The sequence below is a fragment of the Acanthisitta chloris genome, unplaced genomic scaffold, assembly GCF_000695815.1.
Source record: "Acanthisitta chloris isolate BGI_N310 unplaced genomic scaffold, ASM69581v1 scaffold34866, whole genome shotgun sequence".
Classification (NCBI taxonomy): Eukaryota; Metazoa; Chordata; class Aves; order Passeriformes; family Acanthisittidae; genus Acanthisitta; species Acanthisitta chloris.
The window spans coordinates 10,633-33,870 of NW_008680385.1; the positions used below are offsets into that span (position 1 = coordinate 10,633).

Sequence of the window (23,238 nt, forward strand, 5' to 3'; positions counted from 1 at the left end):
ATAAATAAAATTCTATGCAAAGGTAAGAAAAATACACAAATAAAAGCTGGTATTTCTGAAATGAGGTGGAATGGTGTTTGTGTCTGATTCTGACACAAAATATTTTAACTGGTGAAGCTGCAAAAATACAGAGTAAGCTGTGGTAGCACAAATTAAGTGTTAACACAAGCTAAATCCATTCTGATAATTGTCTTTGCTTAAGAAGGTAAATTCTTTTTCTTGGAAACGCTTCTGTTTATTGTTCATTAAACTTGGAGGGACATTGATCTAAAAGTCTGCCATCTTACTGTGACAAAACTGCTGACTAAACAGTTATATCACATGTGTTTGCATCTGCCAACGTGCATCAGTTACCGAGGGCTCCCTGTCCAGAGCACTGGAGAATGGGTCTTTGGAACTAAATCCACAGAGAACAGGATGACTGTTTGCTTAAATTAGTCGATAAGAAAGCACATACTCAGTTTATGCCTTCAGTCTTGCTCTTCTTCTGGGCTGTACTTGGCAAAGAAGGCTCTCCATAACTCGGTGCTATATCCTTCCTACTCTTGAAGGATTTCCCAAGGAGGAGGAGAATGTGGGTTTGAATCCACTCCATCTGAGAAGGGAACTATATGCAGGTTTCCCTCCTTCTGCAGAAGAGCTCTGACTCTTGAGATATTGAAGACTAAAGGAGGAAAAGGCATGTAGGGAACCTTACTGTTGAATAGTGGTTAGGCACTTTTCAGGAACACGAAGCATGTGATAAAGGCTTTCAGAACAATCAGTCTGCATTTAGTTGCCTAAATCCCATTCAAATCCCACTTCGGGTATGATGCATCTTTCTCTTTGGACTTCAGTCTTTCTGTATCCCCAAGAACTGTTGCAGTGAGAGAATAAATTCCTCAGAGCCTGCAAAACATTGGTCTAAGCTGATAACCTTGGCTATTAAGGTTACTTATCCGAGGTAACCTTATGAAATATGGCTGAGGGTCTTGTTTGTGTCTTTTGTGGGTCTTACAGTAGCAACAGCATCCCCTTATATGGATAGTACCTATAACATCCTTGAAAATGTAGAATGAAACTTGAGGTGAGTCATTACAATTACATTTCTCCTGAAGGCTGTGGGTGGTGCATGGAAAAAGCAAATAGCACTTTGTAAAAGGTAGTGGTGTTTGGAAGATTTAGAGAGAAGGATACATTGCTCACCTGTTTCGGCTGGACTAGGGAAACAAGCGAAACACAAGTCTACACAGGAGTCTGCTTTAATCCATCACTCTATTTTATGAAGCATCACACAGCATTTTCACCAATTAGCATTTGATAGCAGTTTAAGTAAGGGCCACAGGGTTATTTAAGGAAAAAGCCGACAACCTATTTCATAGTCACTGACTCCTCATTTGGCAGAAGTGCTCCCGGAGGGCTTGGGTAGTACCCAGCAGTTGCTGAACTATTTGAGGAAAATCGTGTAAATCTATAATCCAGCGGTAAATCTGCAAGACAGAAACATACCACATCTGATTAGCAACACAGTCTGTATCACACAAAAAATAAGCCTGTGGTGAATGGCAGTACTTCTTAAAATCTTGAGCTGTTCGCTCACCAGCATTAGAACTCAATCAGATTGTGTGATTACACATTTATTTGACATCTTCAGCTGTCCAAGGGATTGACTTTCAGAGTTTATTCAACCGCAGTAAAGGATATTCAGTTCCTTGACTGCTGAAATAATGCTAGTCAGAGAAAATGATTTAACTAATGCTTAAATAGTAATCAAAAATCTTATTGAGCCTAGATGGAATTCCCACCACCCCAGTACACATTCAAGTTAATTTTTCAATTTGTCACCTTTCTCTTTTATCTCAGAAATCTCCTCATAAGGGGACTATGTTTAAAATAAAGAATTAATTATTTTTTTTATTTGTTTATCATGGCTATTACAGCAAGATTCCCCACAGGCACCCACTCTTAGACTTTCTTGCAGTCCAGTATTAACAACATCATTTTTAACCAAGCATTCCTAGAAATCTGCACTTGTAACTTGGCATACTCATCACTTCCAGTCTGTAAAGAACACTGAATGCATTAAAATAGTTCTGAACAGTCAAAGCTTTCTTTTCTGTAGTTTTTTAAAAAAAGTCTTTGCTGCCAGCAGTGACCCACCCACCCTCACAGCCAGAAAACTGATACTTCCTGTGCTCACCTCGTACTCAAAGCTTAAGAAACCAAATTTAAAAATACACATAAATAAAACTTCATTCAAGAAACAACTGCCTTTCCAATAAATGAAAAAACCCACCCAAAACCCAACAAAAAGGGTTAGTTCCTTCCCAGGCTGTCTACTTAGAACCAAAGCAAAACACAAAAACTAATACTCAGCTCATCTGTACAGTGTTATTAATGACAAATTTTTGAATTTCTTTTTTTGAAATTTGGAGTAAATTTTAGGTGATGATATCCTGTCACTATATGCTACAATTCCCCACACCCCTCTCCACTCAGCAGATTTTATGTAACAGAATCCCACAATGTTAGCAGTTTCGGCACAAACAACAGGAAGTCCAGGTTTGTCTCACAAATGATTCACAGACAGGCACTAGGGCAGCATCCAGGGCCACAGCTTTGAAACCATATTAAACTGAACTAAAGCAAGCAAATAAGTATTTAGATCAACTTGAAAAATCAGATAGAGGCTGGAACAGAGTAGGAATAGGAAGAAACTTGATTGGAAGTGAATTATGATTTATTAAGTGGGTTATTTTAGCTTGTCAAAGAGGTACATTTTCTCATTTTGCCTGAGTCAGGGGAATCTCTGGAGCTTGCTCTGAGCACGGCGGAACAGGCAGATGTTTTTCTAGCATGCAGAGGGCCCAACGGATTTACTGGCTGCTGAGCCTCTTTATCACAGCTCTGTTTAAGACAAAGGTTTCCAAAACAACAAATAATAATGAAAAAGAAAGCAAATATTTCTGACTATCTTTATCAGCTATAAAAATTAAATGCCATACAGCTACTTTTGTATAAAAGCTTTTACTAGCTTTTCAGTCTAGTAGCCTGGAGTCTCCCAAGAGTAGTTTAATCAAAGAGCAGCACAAATGGGGCAGACTTGCTGCAGAGTTGCTTATACCTGAAGAAAAGAACTAGTTGGATCAAAATGGTAATTTCATTGGTATTTATTGGTAAACTAGTTTACACAATCAGCTTAAACACCAAACCCATTCTATATACAATGCACAAGACTCCAAAAGAGAATACTCACTTTTTTACATATTCACACTCCAGTCTATCAATTTAAATATTGCTTTTGTCTCAGCAAGCTGACAGGAAGATGACCAGAAGATATTCATATTTAAAAATGTTGCCTAAGGGCATCACTGAATGTTGTATGAAACATGAAGCAGATACTATTTTTCACCTATGAAGGAGTTTTATGTATCACATAGGAAAAAACTTCCTCTGTTTCCAGGTTTGTTTCCATCAGCGATTTCATCTGCTGCATCTGTTGTGTTTGCTTTGCCCAGAATATGCAAAATCTTATATTACTGTTTGATTTTGGTGTGATATATTTATGAGAAAGCTCTGGACTGATCCAGAAAAGGATATTTGGAATCTTAGTGGCTATAAAAAAACACACTGCAAGGAAGAAGGGTAGGTATACAGGGAAATAAAGGAAGATTGAAAAATGTAAACTAAGTTCATTTAAACTCAGTTCTTTGAAAAATCTTCAACTTAAAATAAATCACAGCTGCTTTGGATTGCAAAAGTATAATGTGAATTGTACACCAAAGCTTAATTCAGCTTCTTTTGATGAAAAAGACAATGGTATCCCTAGGTTCAGCAATACTGGCTCATCAACAAAGAACAATGATACAGGTCTGGGGTTTGCCTTTTGGACATAGGAGCAATTAATTTCTTACATGTTTATATTCTATGTTATCACTGATGACATAGAGAAGAAATAAGCAGCTTTAGGGGAAGCCATAGGAGTTGTGGCCGAGTTTGCTTGGTCTGTTCAGTCTGGACAAGAGGAGGCTGAGGGGAGACCTCACAGCAGTCTACAGCTTCCTCATGAAGTGAAGCTGAGAGGCAGAGACCAATTTCTTCTCTCTGGTGACCAGTGACAGGACCTGAGGGAATGGCATGAAGCTGTGTCAGGGGAGGTTTAAGTTGGATATTAGGGAAAGGTTCTTCACCCAGAGGGTGTCTGGGCACTAGAACAGGCTCCCCAGGGAGCTCACAACCCCAGGCCTGACAGAGTTTGAGAAGCATTTGGACAATGCTCTCAGGCGTATGGTGTGATTCTTGGGGCTGTCCTGTGCAAGGCCAGGAGTTGGACTCAATAATCCTTGTGGGTCCCTTCCAATTCACGATATTCTGATTCTATGAGCTCCATTTTCCTAGACTGAAATGCTTGCATAGACCATGGCTTGATGCAAAAGCATGCAAAAAATAAGTTACAGTATTTGACAATAAAGCCAGTCCCAGGAAAAAAAATTTATTGCTTATTTCCAAGTTGTTTTTTTCTTAGTGTATTTGCCAGTAAATTCTTCAGGGTCTGCTACTGTGCATGTTCACAGCTGCTGCTGCCACGGCAGACCTTTGCATCTTGGCATCCACTTCTCTCCTAACCCTGATGGAGGGTCATAAATTAGGCAGGGGGCAGATACCTAGTCCTCTCTGATATATAGTTTGACAGTGAGGCTCTAATCAGTCCTAACTTACACTGATAATGAATTCAGCACAAAACTCATCCAATATTGCTACTATCCTAAAAAAATCCCAAACAACTCAAACAAACTGAACAGCTCGAGGCTGGAAGAATGAACTACCTGGCTCTACCCAATTGCTTGAGAACCATAGTCCCAGAATTTTTCTATCATTCTTAGGCAATTCCACCCAGCCTCACTTTTTCCCCCCCCCAAGACAAATAGGATATTTACTTTTAGAGCCAAAGACTTCTAGAAGTCAGACATGGAGGGTCTCAAGATCCCTTTCTAGATCTACAGAAATGCCAGTTATGAGATGCATCACCAGGAATTTCTCTCCCACTGTTTAATTTCCTTCCACACTAGCTTGAGTGCAAGTGAGTGATGAAAACTGATTTTCTTTATGGTGACCATTCAGTGTTACTAGCATTTCCCCATGGCTTGGGCAGTTCTCATGGACTGTATGCCTCAGCCTGAGCAGAGAACTCCTGCCCTGCTCTACCTCCTTTACAGGAGTCCGACAGCCCTGGTGCAAACAAAATAACAATGACGATGTTTGAACAGTAACCACTGTCAGTTACTGTGTCCCAGTTATCCAGATCCAGGTATTACTTGACATAATTACAACATTGTATTCTGATGCTTATGTATACCCATATCCATGCATGAACTGAGGTGTTACAGATGGATTTATATCATAGTTGCAAAGCTGGAAGTATCTCAGTGTCTGTGTACTGAGTAGTTAGTGTAAGCCAACTAAATGAAAGCAACAAGCTTTTATCAGACAAAAAAATTGAGTTCCACCCACAAGGAAGGAAAAGCAAACCACAAAAAGAAGGGAAAACGTAATATTCTTGATGAGTGATCAGGAAAATATTTGAGTAACTGAGTGGAAGACAATTATAATCTAATCCAGACACAGGCCTGCTTGATAAACTTAATACTCAAGGCCCATCAATGTTTTCTTTGTTGTGTTTGTTTGGGGTTTTTTGAGATTTCCTTGAACAAACTAATACATTAAACAAATATCTTAACTAAATGCTTTAGATGGAAGGCATTTTTTTTTCCCAGTTAAAAGCACAGTCCAAAACTGAAACGGATTTCTCCCAAAAGACACAGCAGAAATGTCAGGAATCATTTTGCAGTGTTGACCAACAAAAGCAAAGCCAACATTTTTTCATCGTGACACCACAGCAGCATCCCCGTGACGACTGAGAAGCCCTACCAAAAGCAGAACTCCCCTCCCCTCTCTGAGGTCTGCTCCCTGCCAGTCAGCAGGGCTGGAGCCAGATGTTGCAGAAGCTTCCTAATAAACAGAAGGGTTGTGTTCTTAAGCAAATTCAAATATAACCTCCGGATAATCACCAAGGAAAAAGCACAGGGAGGAAAAACAAAACCTTGTTAGTGATACTCAAGTTTGAAAAAAGTCTTTAAGCTGCTTAATTTTGGAAAATCTCAGAAAATGGAGTCAGAATTCCTTACATCTCAGCATCCAGGTGGTGGGATCCAGGTGGGACAGACCATCAGTCAGTATCAATTCTTTTGCTTTAACAGGATTTTGCATAATTTACATTGGCTCAGAAGCTTTACCATAAATCTTTCACTGTATTTCAAAGTTGCTGTCAAAATAAAATACTAATTTCTTAATGATAACAATTTCTAATAATAATTTCTTAACAGTGCAGTAAGCACAACTGCTGCAGGGAAACTCTCCATTTTGTCTGTGACATCGAGTGACCTGACTTGGCAATCTGCAGGTAAAACTGTCACAGGTAGTTTAGGTTTTTTTTTAAAATACTGAATGTTTTTATATCCTGACCCATTTCTATTTTGCAACAGTCAAAGCAGCACTAGCACTACGAGTTCAGGATGTGAGGGAGCATAGTAGTGGCAAAACCAAAAAAACTCAAGGTCACAAGTAGATTTATCTGATAGTAGTTATTTTTAGAGAAACTTCTAAGGCTGATTTTCCTAAACAGAAGGTCAGATGTTTGCTGTACTAAAGCAAAGCTCCAAAAAGAGTGAAGTCAGCACAAGGAAATTATTCTTTCTGTTAATTACATGCAAGCCATTGTTGCTGTCTGCACACTCTTGACTCAAAAACTGGAGAGGAGGAGGGTTTCTCCTCAATACAGGTAGGCTCTACAAGAGGAAGCTTCTGACTTTGGATATAGTTGGTGATTTGAGCCAGTGCAGTTTATTCTTGGGCATGCAGGAATAAAGGAATAAAGACTAAAACTAGTCTCAGTCAAAGTGCAGGTTTGCTGCTTTGATTGCACTAACGTAAGAGCTTTTGCCAATAGAGGTGTATTGGCTGCAGATCATGCCTGCAGCACTGCCAGCACACATCTGTGGCATGAGATTGGCCTAAGCAAGAGCTTCACTGCCAGTGTGGTTTATGACTGGTTACTCTTCTGTGGTATCGAACACAGAAGATGGTGGCATTGGAGAAAATCCATATGGCAAACTGCAGGGACATGTGCAGCTTCACTGTCAGTTTTGCAGAGGGGCAAGTGCCTGTGGGGACGGAATGACCATCCCATCGTGGCTGTTGTGATTGCTTCTGGCATTCAGTTTCACTGCAATTATCTTGGCAATAACAACTCACAGTACTTTGGGTCTACCCTATGGCCAAGGAACCACTGACCCTGTCTTGAACAAAACAGCTGTGCACAAGGCATGCACTGAACTTGCAGCTGAGCCTGATAAGAGCCTGCAGTGCAGGAAAGTCTTAGAAATTCCTTTGCTCTTTGGGGTTTGTGTGAGAAAACTCATTATTTGTATGTGAGAGAAATTTCTCTCATTTTTGTTTTAGTTTAAATGGTGATTTTTGGAGATCTTTTAAGAAAATAGCCCTCTGTGGTTGTTTGATCAGGAACTGATCTGAAGAAAATACTGGACTATAATATTTTAAAATATTTAGATGAAGACTTAGTCTACTAGCAGGTGTTAGTCTTTCAGGGATCTGATGGTTAATTTCCGTGTGAATGACTCATCCTGTACCTTAGGGTGGCAGGAAGAGCTTCTGAAGTAAACTGAAGAAGTTAGCAAGTAAACAAGCTGGTTTGAGCTGGCAGGCATTTCTGATAAGAAAAGAAAGTTAAGTTGCATTTTGAGACTGTGAAGGAGCTATATTAAGACAAGTGCAGAGATGATACACCCTTTTACCTTCGTTTTGAGGTAAATTCACTGAGATCAACCTTATTCTCCAAACTTGGGTCAATCTCATCATATTCTCCTCTCTTGTAAAACAAATGCTTTCTTTCCCTTTCCCTGACACTTCCTCTGGATGGGTGACAAGCCTTTCTTATATTAAAGTAAAAATCCACACACATACACACATTAAGATTTTTAAGCAGTGAAGGCAAGGCCCATATTGTTTTTTTGTGCATGTGTTACCATCTTAATCCAGAGGAAATATGTTAGACACCAATTCAGAGTACATAAATGCATCCAGCAATCTTTTCTTATCCAAGGTGAAGTTGCAGGTTATGTAAAATTTCAGCTCAGTCAAAGAAGTATGTCCAATACTTGGTGACTTATTCTCAATGTTTTTCACACTCAAAAATTATCAACACTTTGTACTAAAACCAGTGTTTTAAAAGCAGCAATCTAAACCCACCCCATAAGCCTGTGATCTAGTCCAAACCCAATTATAGCTGTAATTACAGCCTGCAAATGAAATTATGCTGCCTGAGTTGAAGGATAACTTTAAAGCAGAAATGATTGAGTGGTTCCCCCTTTCTTAATGAGTTGCTCATGAGTTCTCCCTTTAATCTTTTAGAGGTGGCTGTACTTTGACATCTCACAGAGCAGAATAACGATGGCAGAAACATTTCTGTCAGTTATTGGCTAGGAAGTAATCTTTTGGGTTCTGCATGATTTGACACGGCCTTCAGGGGCACAAGTCAACACACCTTTCTGGAGGAGGAAGGAAAGGCTGCACAAACTGTAATACACAGAACACTGTCCTTTCTACACTGAAAATGACTACCAAGTAGTCAAATCCTTTGGGATAGTTGGGGTCTCAGACCCTTTGGGCAAAAAATGGGTCCTGAAGAGTTTTTATAAGCTGGTTTTGATTTATAGAATAATAATTTGTTGTGGTTAAAATGCAGTTTTTTGTTGGTTTCAGCTGTATTTTTGCAGCTGAAAAAATAAATACATTATATTTGCTGGTTATGTTGGGCATATTTTTCTTTCTCTTAAAAGAAGAACACTGAAACTAGTTTCCTGAAGCAGATGAATCAGATTTACATTATCTGATGCTTTTCAATTTACACATAGAGCAAGATACTGTTAATACATACAGAACACACATCTTCTCTCTAATCAATTATCTTTGCAATGTGTTTTTTTCCTCACATGAAACCTCAGAACCAGAAAACCTCAGAAATGTTGCTGTTGAATACGTACACCGATTTTTCACCAGATGCAAAAATATGTTTTTATACATAAAAGGTTTAACTATAAAAATGAGCTATTTGGCTGTTTATTAGCAACAATTATTTATAGCAGATAAGCCTCAAAGCAGTTTAAATCCTCAAAGCATTTTTATAAACTTAAGTCTTCAGATGTTATTGTATACATTCTCACACTGAAACTGGTAAGTAAAAGAATTATTGTAAGATAAGGCATTAAATATAAAAAGTTACTGCTAATTAACAATGAATGCATAATATAGATAGTTCTGTATGTTTTAGGAAATTATATGTTACTGTATTATTTGAACAAGAGCACACAGTTATCACTCTAGTTACATGAAAGACTAATTTAGTTTTAATAGGAGCTGGATTTTACTTTAAATGATGTAATGTCAATGAAAAAGACATAGAACTAATGTGTTAAAATATGTCAGTTTTTTGCTTTGTTTCAATTCAGCATTAATTACGAATGATGCTGTTCAGGATAAAGAAATGAGTATATGGCTCTATGCTTAGTGAAATTCTTGACTTCAGTGGTAATAGTTGATTCCTCAAGGGCATTCACGTTAAAATACATGTGGAAGACATGTGAAGTGTGTGAAGTTTGCAATTTCTAGTTGATCTGTGACAGCAGAGCTGTGTATCTGCAGCCCACGCATTGCCAGTTCTGGAGCCCCAGCCACGGCTGCCTTGGGCTTTCCATTGTGCAGATAATTTGCAACTCTAAGCAGAAACATGAACTTCTTTGTCATGGTTCACTGGCAATTTTATCATTATATTTATACAGCAAGCAGGCTGACATTTCAAACCCCTGCAGAAAGTGGCAGGGCCCAGATCTGTAGGCATCTTTAAAGAGACAGCATTGGTAAATTATAATGGAAATTTTTCTCTTATTTCAGATAACTGAAATAACAGTAAGACATGAAGAAAAACTTAGGCAGCCATATGGACAAACCCTGATAAGATTTCATATGGCATGCAAGATTAAAAAAAGCATTATCCTCATGCATGACACAAACTTGGTTATCAAATCTCCAAAGTGTGAAATGAACTTTGTCTCCATAAACCATTTACATTTGCACTAATTCTTCTCTGAAATGAAACTCTTCTGAGCTACAACATTGCTCAGTCTCCTATTCTTGCTGCAGTAGTGTTTAATTCTATGACCAACCTCACCCTTCAGAGCTTATGAGACAAATTCAGGAGATTAAGCTAACAGTCATGAAATTAAAAAAAGAGGTTTTGGGGTTCACCTTATTAGGATTTAGACTCACTTTCTTAAGCTTTCCTTTGTGATGAAGAACAAAAAACCTACCAAAATTCCCCCCAAGCTCAAAAACTGCTCATGGAATTTATTGAAGCAGGACTTTTAGAAAAATACCAACCCTAATGAGAATAAAAGGAACAGCATTAGATTGAAATATGCATATTATTTTAGGGATCAAAAAACTGTTAATCAAATAACCATGTGAAATGGTATTTTTTAAATACTGAAATTATTGTTTGAATACATATGTAATGCAGAAAATATAATTATTCATATGGGTATCTGGAAATTTGATCGAATGGTCACAGAGCAGCGGTCACCTTCCTTGAAGGTAAGGTTCAGATTATTCAGAGTAATCTGCCTCTACTTGCTCATACCTAACTTTCTGGAGTGGAGAAGGATGTCTTAGAAATGGTGTTTTATGCAAAATGCCATTTTTCAGACCCCGACAGCTTTTAATTTCCATGTGGGAGTGACAGGGAGCTCTAACGTAACATTCCCATGGTAATGGATCCTGCTTTGGAAAACCTGTTTTATGATATCATTGGGCTTGAAAACGGTCAAAATCTGTAAGGGAGCTGTAAAATGAGGAGATTCAATAGCAGAGAAGTGGAGAAACAGATGGATTTGTGAACAAGGCATGCAAAATAGGAGTGGGAGCTTCTATTGTTTTATTAACCATGTCCTGTCAATATAACCTGCATCTGATCTCCACTCTTAACTGAGAGAAGTACACAGAAGGTATTGTAGAAGATCTTCTTTGGGTAATTTTAGCAATTAACAAAATACACTTTTGCACGCACAAGGAAAATGCCAATTTCCTTCTCTTCAGGGACTCTCAAGGGAGTTTAGATGATAAACTGTGCTGCAATAATCTGCAATCCTGCTAATACCTTCCTTGCCAGGGTGAGATTAAAGTTCAGAATTGCTGAAGTGTCTTTGAATGCAAACCCCTTTTCAGTCAGATACTGAATTTTCAAGTAAAGATGGGACCAGAAGTGTACAAAAATTGCTACATTGATTAGCAGAAAAAGCAAATGAAGAAATGGATTGGATTATATTGTCATAAAGCTAATTAAGCACAAATTTGTGTATACACTTTATTTTATACTTTGAATGGGCAAAAACTCCAACAGCAGCATACCCTGTGAAACCCTTTTCCACAGTGCTCTTTGGTAACATTCAGATTATTTCCTTTAGTTACATGTATAAATTCTTCAGGTGAAACTATGAGAAGGCACCTGCACCAAACACAACATGTGGGTGAAAAAAGAGAACTGTCAAAGTTGTTTCTATCCCAGCTTCTCAATTCAGACCTATAGCTTATTTTTAATTATTTTAATATATTTCCTTGATTTAAAAATATAGGAAACAGGATTGAAGGGTTTTATTACCCCAAATTAATTTCTGATAACTCTCTGAAAAGAATTCTTCTATGAATGTTGATGAAAACTGAGCTGTTTTTCCTGAAACATTGATACTATTGAATAATGTTGAATAGTTTTTGCAATAATATTTTTCAATGTGTCTTGAGAAGTAAACCAAGCTGTTCTTTATGCACAGATACACATTACATCCAAACAACAAGAATCAATTTTAACATCAGCATTGCAGCAATTGTCTGCATTTCACCAAATATTTTTGCAGATCACAAGCTGTTGAGATATTTACTTGTGTGTGGCTCATACAGGGGTACAAAAGCCAGGTCAGACACTGCTGATAGAGAAGCCCTGGTCAGCCCTCAGTTCACAGGAGGCTGCAGCATAACTCCAGTGAGGTTTTGGCCGTTTGTTTGGCTGGGTCAGGTTGAGCCAGGTGCTGCCAGCTGAGCCAGCTGGTGGCTGGGAGCTGGGCTCATATGGTCAGCATGCCAGGGGCTCAGAGCTGGACTTGCACAACCAGCATGTCAGCAGCCTGGCTGCACCTTTGGGCTCAGGAGATCTTGAGGAAGGGGCCTGCATTTTTGCAGCTTGGTAGTGGAAAGTCCTCTGCTGGTAATTAACATAGATGAATAGAGAAGGAAAAGCTGGAGTGCATCAAACTCGCATAACCCGTTTGAATCTCTTCTAGCTAGTTATTCCCAAATAGCTGCAGCTAAGCTATGACTTGCAACGGCAGCCAAAAACTTCAGGGCTTGGCAAAGCAGGGTCTATCACAGCTTGCTGTGACAGGAGTCAGACAAGGTATTCAAGACGAGTCAGGAATTCCTCAACATCCATAATAATGAACATCTGCTCTTCTGCACAAACAAACAAAAAATATCTCTCTGCAAGAAAGCAGAGATATTCTCATACCTTCAGCTTTGAGTCTGCTTTCAGGCATACAGCTGCAAGTTACAAACGTAATTTCTCCCCTGTCCTTTAGCACTGAGGTTTAAGTTTCACAGACACCAGCCCCTGCTCCAACACTGGTTCAATGCAGCACAGAGTCCTTCCTAATGTTGGAACAGGCTTTGCAAGTGCTCCACTGCTGGTGACAGGCAGCTGTCCTACTCACTAATTACCCAGATATGCCCTTCTGGTTCTCACCCCTTTATCTGTAGCAGAATTTCAGTGTGGCTGACCGATGTGTTTTCTCTTGGCCAGTAATTCCAAAGCAAACCACAGAATGGTGCTGGAAAAGGTATTAGAAGGGACTTCAGGCAGAAGTTATCTTTCTGTTGCCAATTACCCTTGGTGTATTTGGGCTTTGTACCTTAAGCTGAACTACAGACAGCAACATGGCAAATATCAGAAGCAAAAATAAATTGTGGCACTGTATGATTGTTCTGTTTTGTGATATCCTTACAGTGTATGTACATGCATAAAATATAGTTGCAAAGAACAGATATATCCAGTGTCCTGCTGTAGAAATAACTGCTGGGCAAGTCTGAAATGCTATCTTGCAACAAACTTTTTATTCCTTGGTCTTATGCATGAAGTAGGCAACAGATGCTGAACAGAGGGGTAAGTAAACTAAATGCTTGCTATAGTCTTCATACAGATAAGCACCTCATTCATTTAATATTTTTTTATCCCTTTAGATATCAATATTGACAAAGTTCAGTAATGCAAAATGATAGATAGAGGGTCTTCACCACTACTTCATAATTCACTGACATGTACTGCAGTTGCAAAGTTATAGTGAGCTGACTGGGGAAGTATAACAAGCTAGATAAGAGAGAAACATATCTTAAAATATAAAAACCCCAAGTGACTTTGCACATGCTTGTTTCCTAATGAAAATCAGCACTGAAAGTAGAAACAGCAAAATATAGTGGGGAAGTGCTGACCAAGTTCAGGAATTAATCTACAGTCTGTTAAATGTTGCATCCTCTACAGGATGAGAATAAATTAAACATCTAATATTTGCAGACACAAACAAAAAACCCCTGGTGTATCAGACAACTATTAAAAGCACAAATATCAAAGTAATCAATGGCCACTAGAGCCAATTGTTGCATGATATGAACAGAGTATTTTGAATGTATTTTAGATACATGTAACCTCAAAACCAGATCTGCTGCATTACAAATTTACTTTGAATACATGTTAATTATTTTTTAAAAAAAAGCCATCTTCCTTACCTGCTATTGCTTCAAGACTAGGGATTGCAATAGTGCTGTAAGTGCTAATACATTTACAGGACCACGTGGGAACTAAGGTTTCCTCTGCATTTTCCAGGCCTGGCACTCTGTCCATGAAGAAAGATCCCCACTGTCTGGATACAAAGTAAGGAGCTTTGAGCTGATCTTCCTGAAAGAAAAATAAATAAATATGTAATCTTCAGGAAAAAATAACTTCCCTCTCTATCCATCCACAAGCATTACTTAAGGAACTCTACTGTTTTTTCTTATTTTCTGTGAAAACTGTATTGTCTCTCAGGAACAATATGACTTTAAAATATAAAGAAAGACAATAAAAATTTTCCTCACAAGTAAGTTCCTAAGCTTCTGTTCAATAAATTTATAGATTCTCTGGGAAAATAAAAAGCTGACTTTAAATATTTTCCCCTTAAAAACAATCTTTGATTTTCCTTCTTTTTCTCGTTTTTGATAGTGTGAATTGCCTGCTGCCCTTCTCTGCAGAAGACTGGGTAGCTATGGCACAGACTGTAACCCAGTCTGGACCTCCTCCCCAGGGAAAAGGAGCTTCCCAATGCTGGATGGAGTCACTGCAAAGAATGCATCGTGCCACCTATGCTGTGCTATCTGTTTCTGAGCTGAGGAATGAGTGAAAACAGAGCCACAGAATCAATGGAGAACCATTCAGTTGCCTAGAAAATTATGAAAAATTAATTTTTGTCATGTATATCAGACAACACCACCTAGACTAACATTATATTTATTATACAATAAAATTATGCTTTAAAGAAAGCATTAAAGCAGCATTGGGAAAACTGATTTTTTACCAGTTCATCTTGAAACCTGCTATATAATGCCATGAGCAGTCAGAAAAAAACTCCAGTAGGCATCTACAGAAAGATGAAAAAATGTAAAACAGAACTGTGAACTACACTATATAAAATCTGTTAAAGTAATTTGTGTGCAAATAACTTCTCAGACCTGCAAAGAATAGAAGGACAGATATCGTAGTCTCTACCTCCAGATTCGTGAGCTTTAGTAGTTTATTTTCCATGTAACCCCTTCCTAAATAGTTTGAGAATCTGGAGGAATCATTAGTGTTTATGATAGAGGCCTGTATCTTTTGATCACAATAAAACTGTTGATCCAGTCAAACAGACCATGTCAGCAAACAGAGACTTTCTTTCTATGAGTCTGAGTAACAGTTTTTCCTCGGAGCATAGCTGGGGGTGGGGAGGAAGTATTGATTTCGACAGATATAGATATTAGTTTCTGTCTTCTGATGCAAATAAGGTGAAAAAAACCTCCTATCTTTTGTTTCAAAACAAGCACTTAAAGTCCTGGGCTTTTTTTTTTAACCTTACACAAAGGGACAGCATCTTACTTTTTTTTTTCAAATCTTATCTTTGCATGCAAATCCCAGGACTTTAGCTCAGTTATAATTAAATGTAGATGCTATGCTGAATTAAGATCCCTTTGCCAGCTGGATGACACATGCAGAAAACTCTTAAGGCCATTACAGCTGTTCAGGTGATTAATTGAAACAACAACCCCAGTACTGGCTCACATAAGAATTTGCACAAAAGACAGGTCTTTGTTTACTGACAAAAGTGAGGCTTCTGCTTTTTTTTTGGTTGATTCAAAAGAAAAGTAAAAATGCAACTTGAGGAAATGAACTGATTTTTTTCAGAGGTTTGATTCTCAGAGTGGGAATTTCTTCCTTATTAAGGAGGAAGGATTGGATTTACAACCCAAGCCCTTAGTAAAACCAAACCCAGTTAGATATGAGACTTGCCATCAAGTTGCCTGGTAGAGAAGTCCCATCATTTTGCTACTGGCTTATCTCCAGGGCAAGTTTGGCAGGCTAAATCTTGCTTTTAAATCTGTAAAGAGCTGTCAAAACTGCTCACATCCTTAGGAAGCATCAGCCATCGCTCCCTCTGCCATTCCTAACTGACACCTAGAAGATGTCCATATCTCACTTGAAGCACCCATAGCCTGCAAAATGAAGGACAGACCACACACTGTGAATCCATACATCTGTGAAATCAGGCAAAAGTCCCATGTGCTTGGAGGCACATGCTCAGCAGTGGGACTGAGGAGCTATGGAAGGTGCACCATCCACTCCTGCAGTGCCCAGACCTGGGATTGTGGGATTCAGGATTCGCTCTCACAGCAGGACAGCAGATCCTGGGAAATGCTGAGCAATTCCTCTTTCTCATGTAAATCCCTCGAGCATATGGGTTTGCTCTCAGGCATATTGGTCAGACAGTGGCAGGTCAGACGTTGATTGTGTCAGTTGAGGGTACAAAGCCTCAAAGACAATGTCTAGACTTCAATGAAATAAGGATGGTACCAGGCTTCCCCAAGGCCCAGGGCCTTCCACTAAGTCAAAACACCTGGAATACTTACCATCACCTTTGCTTTACTGGGTCTGTTAACACAGCAGACAGAATCTGTTAATAGGATCCTTGGGTAACACTGATTTGTCAGCTTACAAATGACCTGTCTAAAATACACACAGGGAGGGAGCTGAGCTCTGCAGTTTTTCTACATTTGGTCCAGAGATGAAAGAAAGTTGTGAAGGAGACAGGAGTGAAAGACTAAGCTGTTAGTATTTTAAAAGGCTTTATTTAGATGGAGATTTATCATCTATGCCATGGTCTTTGTACCAGGCCCAGAGCATGAGGAATATTTTACTGCATCCAGTATGATGGATGGTACTGATGCTTTGTGCCAAGGTAGTAACACCACCACTGACTCTTGACCCCAGAAAAAATCAACGCTCAAAAACCAGTTTTGGTGGTATAACAGCAAGTATTTGAGATGCTTCTGCAAACACACTATGCTGGGTGTGCAAATGGGCAAGCCAGCCACTGGGCTAACTTTTGTTGCACAGAACCTGCCCTCACCCAAGTCATGTGCAAATATAAAACATTTCACCCATGATTATTGCACCTAAATTACAACGTGGATCACTACAAGCAGGCTTTAAAATAAAATGCAATTCACTTCAGGATATTGCCTTAAGGGTATTGCTTTAACTCACCAAGCTTCACAAGAGCCCATCAGGTTGTTCCTGAAAGCTCTTTTATATTTGTTGTTAAATGGGAATAAAGAGACAGACTCAAAAAGCACAGGATAAATAACTTTAGTCACACGAAGGAAGTCATGGAAATTCGTGGGGGTAAGGGCCCTGACACCTACAACCACCCAGCCACTAGGCAATACTGTAAAATTTAGTTCAACTTTCTAACTGCAAAACTACTGTCTATATCTACCAATACATTCTTTGATTTCTGCTCCATTCATTCTGATAGCCCAAGGTTTATGCACTGACACTGACAGCTTCTCTGCAATAATTTTCCACAAAATCCTGGGACTAATTCCAGCTTTTCTTTGAGTTTTCATTGATGGAATTGATCACACGTTTAAAGAACAGAAGGCAAAAAAAAAAGCCTCCAGCCAAGCAAACAAACCCCCAAATCTGGGAGGGGGGAATCTTGTTGCAATACAATGCTTCCTATTTTTCCCCCCCTGCATGCTGCAATTCACTTAAGACCTGAGTAACTGCAAGAATAGTTTTTAGTTTTCTATTCTCTCGCTTATTTGGTTATTGATAAGGACTCTGTGAGTAGTTCTTTTCCAGCTTTTCTCAGCATCATTATGACTTTTGAAAGAACTGCAGTTGTTACTGTAATTTCACAGTTATGTGTATCTGGCTTATATAATTCATTTAATTGAAGGGAAAAGACAAAAACTGCTAATGAAAATGGAAATTACAAGTCTCCCAGTTTGTGTATGAGGAGGTTGTTTTCTTCCCCTCCCTCTGTTAGTGATGAAACACCAGTCAAACAACTGAACACAGATTTTTCTAATTTCTTTCTGAAAGATGCAATTGCAAATTAAAGTAATATTTTATTTTTTTAATAGTATTTTGTAAAGAGTGATAGAGGTGAAGATTGCATCTTGTGTTACGTTTTCAGTCTCTCTCTGCACACACAGCATGGCATGAAAAATCTACAGTAGTCATGTATTTTTTTTAATTGCCAATGAATGCTAAGGCTGCTGAACAAGATGAAATCTATCTGTTTGTGACTAATTTTCCATAAAACACCTGGCTTTGTACAATCCTTTGAATTGAGTTTTCTCCCTTCTTAACCAAAGGGTTAATGGGAGAAGTTGCTTAGGGGAATGAAAATAAAACTTCCATAGGCTTGTAAAGGGAGTCCCTTTGAACTAGTCCTGTTAAGTTAGTGGTGTCCAGTCAACTGCAGAGATATGGATGTGACCTGTTGTTCAGACTCCAGTGAGCAGCGTGGTAATGAAATAACACCACTGACCTGCCACGGCCCCCCTGGTTCAGGTTCCTTTAATCAACGCAATTCATTTCTCCCTTGCTTACTTGCTGTCACTGGTAGCGGATGTAAACTGAACAGGGGTTGTGTGTGGCAGGGGTGGTGTCTCCCCAAGGTACTGCAGGCTCTTATCAGGAGTACTACAGTGGCAGTGAAATGTCAAGCACCTGTCTAAAGGTCTCAATTTCCTGCTTGATAACTGCTGTGATAGAGAAGATAGATCTTGTGAGCAGTCGACCAGAGATGTTGCAAGGAGAGAAAACCATAGTCATCATGGGCTTAGAAAACACATTGCTCAATTACTCTTTTGCTGTACTCCCAGGAAAAGAAACATTTTCTGGTTGGCTGTTTAAGAATATGTGCTTCAAAAGTATATACTGAACATGCTTAAGAAACCATGGTTGAATAAAACCCCCAAAACCTTACAGAGATATAAGTTCTACACAGCAATGCAAAATTTCCAGTCAGAGAATGAACAAATTTATGGAGCAGAATGAGTTATTTTTAAACCATTAATCACTTAAATCAAATTATATTAACCTATGTAGCACTACTGATAACTCTTCCTTCCCCTCCCCCATGCATTTCTTACCGAGAAACACATTTTTCTTGATAGGAGATTGTCTTAATTCTTTTTTTGTTCTACAACCCAGAGAAAAGGCTAAATATTAATGAATACATTTCCTTTATTTCAGTGCTTGAACAGTCCTTGTCTGACCTTAGCTTACAAATCAGGATAGTGGGGGAAAATATGAGATATGTCTATTAAAAAAAGTAGAGAAACAGATATCACAGCTCTATTGTTTCAGTCCCACAGAAGATATTCTTTTCTCCATTAAAAACAGGGGCTTTTACACTTCTCAGTCAGGATAAAAAGATACCTAATATAAAAGTACACCCCCCATTTTTTTCTATTAGTAAGTTAACTTTTTAATCAAAAAGAGTTATTATTTTAATAGAAAAACAAGATTCAGTGCTTTACAAAGCAATTAGAAGAAAATGGCCTCTTTATTAGTAGCATATGAAATGAAGAAACACTTCAAACAGAGAGCAAAGCTGCACTGTAGTTCCTACCTACACAGGACACACTGGAGGTACAACACTGCCACATCATCCATCTGAGCACTGTTCCCTATCTACTGTGTTCTTGGGCAGTGGAGAGCAGGATAAACCAGAGTAACTTTCCACCTTCTGTGGGAGTCAGTACTGCTAAGGAACTGCTTCTCAGCTGCGCTTAACCTGAAAATCTAATTATTTATCTGAGGCAACTATCAGTAGTTTGCACTGGACCAGATTTCAGAACAGTCTGTCTTAATCTGAGTGCAGCTGTCACCAAAATAAACAACCTACAAGGGAAGCAGAAAATTAAAAGTTCTTTGTATATAAGGAAAGCACAAGCAAACTCTATTTCCCAGCAAGAGAAAGCGAGCTTAAAAAAAATCTAATAAAAATTCCTCCCTGATTACTGTTGGCCACAACATGCAGGGAAATGTCATGAACTCAGGAGAGTTCAGATGCTGGATTTGTGCCAAGTGGCCATGAAATTTCTCCTTATAGAATAGAGGGCAGGTGTTTGTTACTATAAAGGAGTTGACTATGGGTTCTTGCTAAGGGAGAGCACATAAAGCTTTTTTTTTCTGAGATCCATGACTTAGCTCCAGGTAGAGGCTCTGTGTCACCCACACAATGCCGAGCGGGGACAGAACAGCATCCTCCTGGTAAGACAAGGAGGACACGTCTGTGGGGGATGCTGATGCTGCCAACACCCTGGTAAGATAAGCAGGTTCATTCTCAGTGCAGGTGGTGTGAGGCTTCTTTGTAACTTTATTCTGTTCCAGGAAAGGTTTGTGAGGAACCCTTACCTCATATTTTCCTTTCTTCTCCAAGGGCTCAGATTCAGCCTTCCCAGGCACTGTAACTTTGTCCCCCAGAAGCTCCTCTAAGATGAAGACAGTTTCCCAGTTGCTATAGTGATGAGCTGGGAAAATATCTGAGTGCATGCTGTCACCAAAATAAACAACCTATGAGGGAAGCAGCAAATTAGAGGTTCATTGTATATGAGGAAAACATAACCAAACTGTATTTCACACACAGAGAAAAAGAGCTTTAAAACAACCTAATAAAAATTCTTCCATGTTTACAACTGATCATGACACACAGAGATCTTATTAATGTCAAGTCTGGAGTTTTGTCTTCAAACAGCTTCGTAAGGGAAAGGCTGGTCCCACACACTTGTCCCTGCTCTTGCCCTCCAGGGCCATTGGACAGGATGCCTGTCTGGGACCAGCACAAGGGACATCACTGAGTTTTTTGACTGAAGAAATAGTGAGACAGGAAGCAGTGGAAAGCCTACCAACAAAATACAGTACTGAATTCTGGACTACACTGGAAACAAGAGTGAACACAGAGCATCTCTCAGTGACTCAGAACTCTTCTGTGTTCAGGTAGGAGTTTACCCACTAGGGAAAATGTGGTCACACCATCTTCAGTGGCAGTTTCACCTATCCAGACCTGTATTTAAAATAACATAATTCCAGTTTTCACTGATGCCACCTTTTCATAGAATCACAGAATTTTACGGGTTGGAATGGACCTTACAGATCATCTAGTCTCAACTCCCAATGCCATGGGCAGGGACACTTCCCCACTAGACCAGGATGCTCAAGGCCTTATCCAGCCTGGTTTGGGCATATACTACCTCCCTGGGCAACCTGTGCCAGTGTCACACCACCCTTACAGTAAAAAACATTTTTCTAATATCTGACCTAAACTTCTCCTCCTTCAGTTTGAATCCATTACCCCTTGTCCTATCATTGCAGTTCCTAATAAAGAGTCACTGTCTCCCTTGTAGGGCCCATCAGATATTGAAAAGTTGCTATGAGGTCTCCACGCAGTCTTCTATTCTCCAACGTCCTTAGCCTGTCTTCACAGGGGAGATGCTCCAGTCCTCTTGTCAATGTTGTGGTCTCCTCTGGACTTGCTCCAACAGTTCCATGTCCTTCTTCTGTTAAGGACACCAGAACTGCACACAGTATTCCAGGTGGGGTCTCACGAGAGCAGAGGGGAAGAATCACCTCTTTGGACCTGCTGCCCACACTCCTTTGGATGTAGCCCAGGGTTTGATTGGCTTTCTGGGCTGCTCATGGTGAGCTTCTCATCCACTGTCACTTCCAAGTGCTTCTCCTCACTGTTAGTGGCAATTTCTTCCCCACCCAACCTGTAGCTGTGCCTGGGATTGCCACAGCCCAGATGTAGGACTTTGCACTTCATTTTGTTGAACTTCATGAGGTTTGCATTGTTCCACCTCTCAAGACTGTCAAGGTCCCTCTGGATGGCATATCCCTTCCCTCCAGCTTGTCGACTGCCCCACACACTTGGTGTGGTCAGTGAACTTACTGAGGGTGCACTCAATCCACTGTCCATGTTGCCGAACAGAATCGGCCCCAGCACTGACCCCTGAGGGACACCACTCATCACTGGCCTCCACGTGGACAATGAGCCACTGACCACAACTCTCTGCGTGCAACCGTCCAGCCAGTTCTTTATCCACTGAGTGCTCCACCCATCCAATCTATGTATCTCCAGTTTAGAGACAAGGATGTTGTGTGGGACAGTGTCAAACACCTTGCATAAGTCCAGGCAGATGATATCAATTGCTCTGCTCCTATCCACAAATTCTGTGGCCCCATCATAGAAAGCCACCAAGTTCATCAGGCATGGCTTGCTCCAGGTAAAGCCATGTTGGCTATTACCAATCACTTCTTTGCTTTTCATGTGCCTAAGCATAGCTTCCAGGAGAATCTGCTCCATGATCTTGCCAGGCAGAGGTGAGACTGACCGGTCAATAGTTCCCTAGGTCTTTTGCTTGCCCCTTTTTAAAAATGGGGGCTATATTTCCCTTTTTCTAGTCATCAGGGACTTCAGCTGACTGCCAGGATTTCTTGAAAATTATAGATAGTGGCTTAGCAACTTCATCAGCCAGCTTCCTGAGGATGAATCTCACCAGGACCCATGGACATTCAGATTCCTTAGATGATCTCAAACCTGATCCTCTTCTACAGTAGGTTTAGGGGTTTCATTCTCCCAGTCTCCACCTTTGCTCTTCTTGGTCTGGTCAGATCTATTTGATTTGCTTCCTCAGGGAGATTGTTTATTTCCTGATTACAATCTAATTCTCCCCAAAGCTGCTGAAATGCATGACCATGCATAGAGAATAAAATACCTATAAAGTTTACACGTTCTAACAATAAGAAGATTAGTATACTACTTCCAATTCTGGGCTGCAGTCTGTTAGACAGCAGCAAGTGTAATCAGAACAAAAGTTTGTGACCAATCACCTCAATAACTTCAATGAAATGATCTCCTCTCTCTTGTAACATACCTTGGGATCCAACTTGCCAGTCATCTTCTTCAGTAAACCATAAAGCTGGATAGCATTACCTTGGGAATACCAGCCAGGCTTGTCCAGGGACATCAGAGCCTTCTGCTCCTCATCATTCTCTGAAATCACCAAGCAAAATTGCCTGCTGTTAGTGAGAGCAGCCCATCCTCCTGTATTCCAGATATGTGTGAGAAGTTGCCTGTGCACCGCTGGTCTGTTTTGACATTAAGCCAGCTCCAGTGTTTGGGTCAAGTTCTGGTACTGACTGCAGGTTCAGACAAGGTGTTTGGTTGCTGGGGTAGGCAGACATTTGTGAGAAAAGAAGCAGCCAAGCCTCATCTACACAGGCTAAGGAAGAGCTGAAGAGCTAAGGAATCAAACTCACAGGCTTTGCCACCCAAACACTGCAGCACTGAAGGCAGAAAGCCACATGGACCAGACTGATGGAGGAGCTGCTACAGATGTAAGGTGGAACTCTGAGGTAAGACAGACTGTAAGAGACAACATGTACCTTTCCACAGAGACAGAGACCTACTGTTTTTAACCACTGACATCAACCCAACA

General features: G+C 39.8%; 1 protein-coding gene across 1 annotated transcript; it reads right to left on the reverse strand.

The window, feature by feature from the left end:
* Nucleotides 1-1,225: 1,225 nt before the first annotated feature.
* LOC103805050 (5'-nucleotidase domain-containing protein 1-like) lies at nt 1,226-22,793 on the reverse strand (the record flags this gene model as incomplete). The annotated part of the gene is made up of 4 exons (XM_009077683.1): nt 1,226-1,469; nt 13,939-14,107; nt 20,156-20,314; nt 22,675-22,793. Coding segments are annotated over 4 exons (566 nt in total), but the record flags the coding sequence as incomplete, so codon positions are not given.
* Nucleotides 22,794-23,238: the final 445 nt, after the last annotated feature.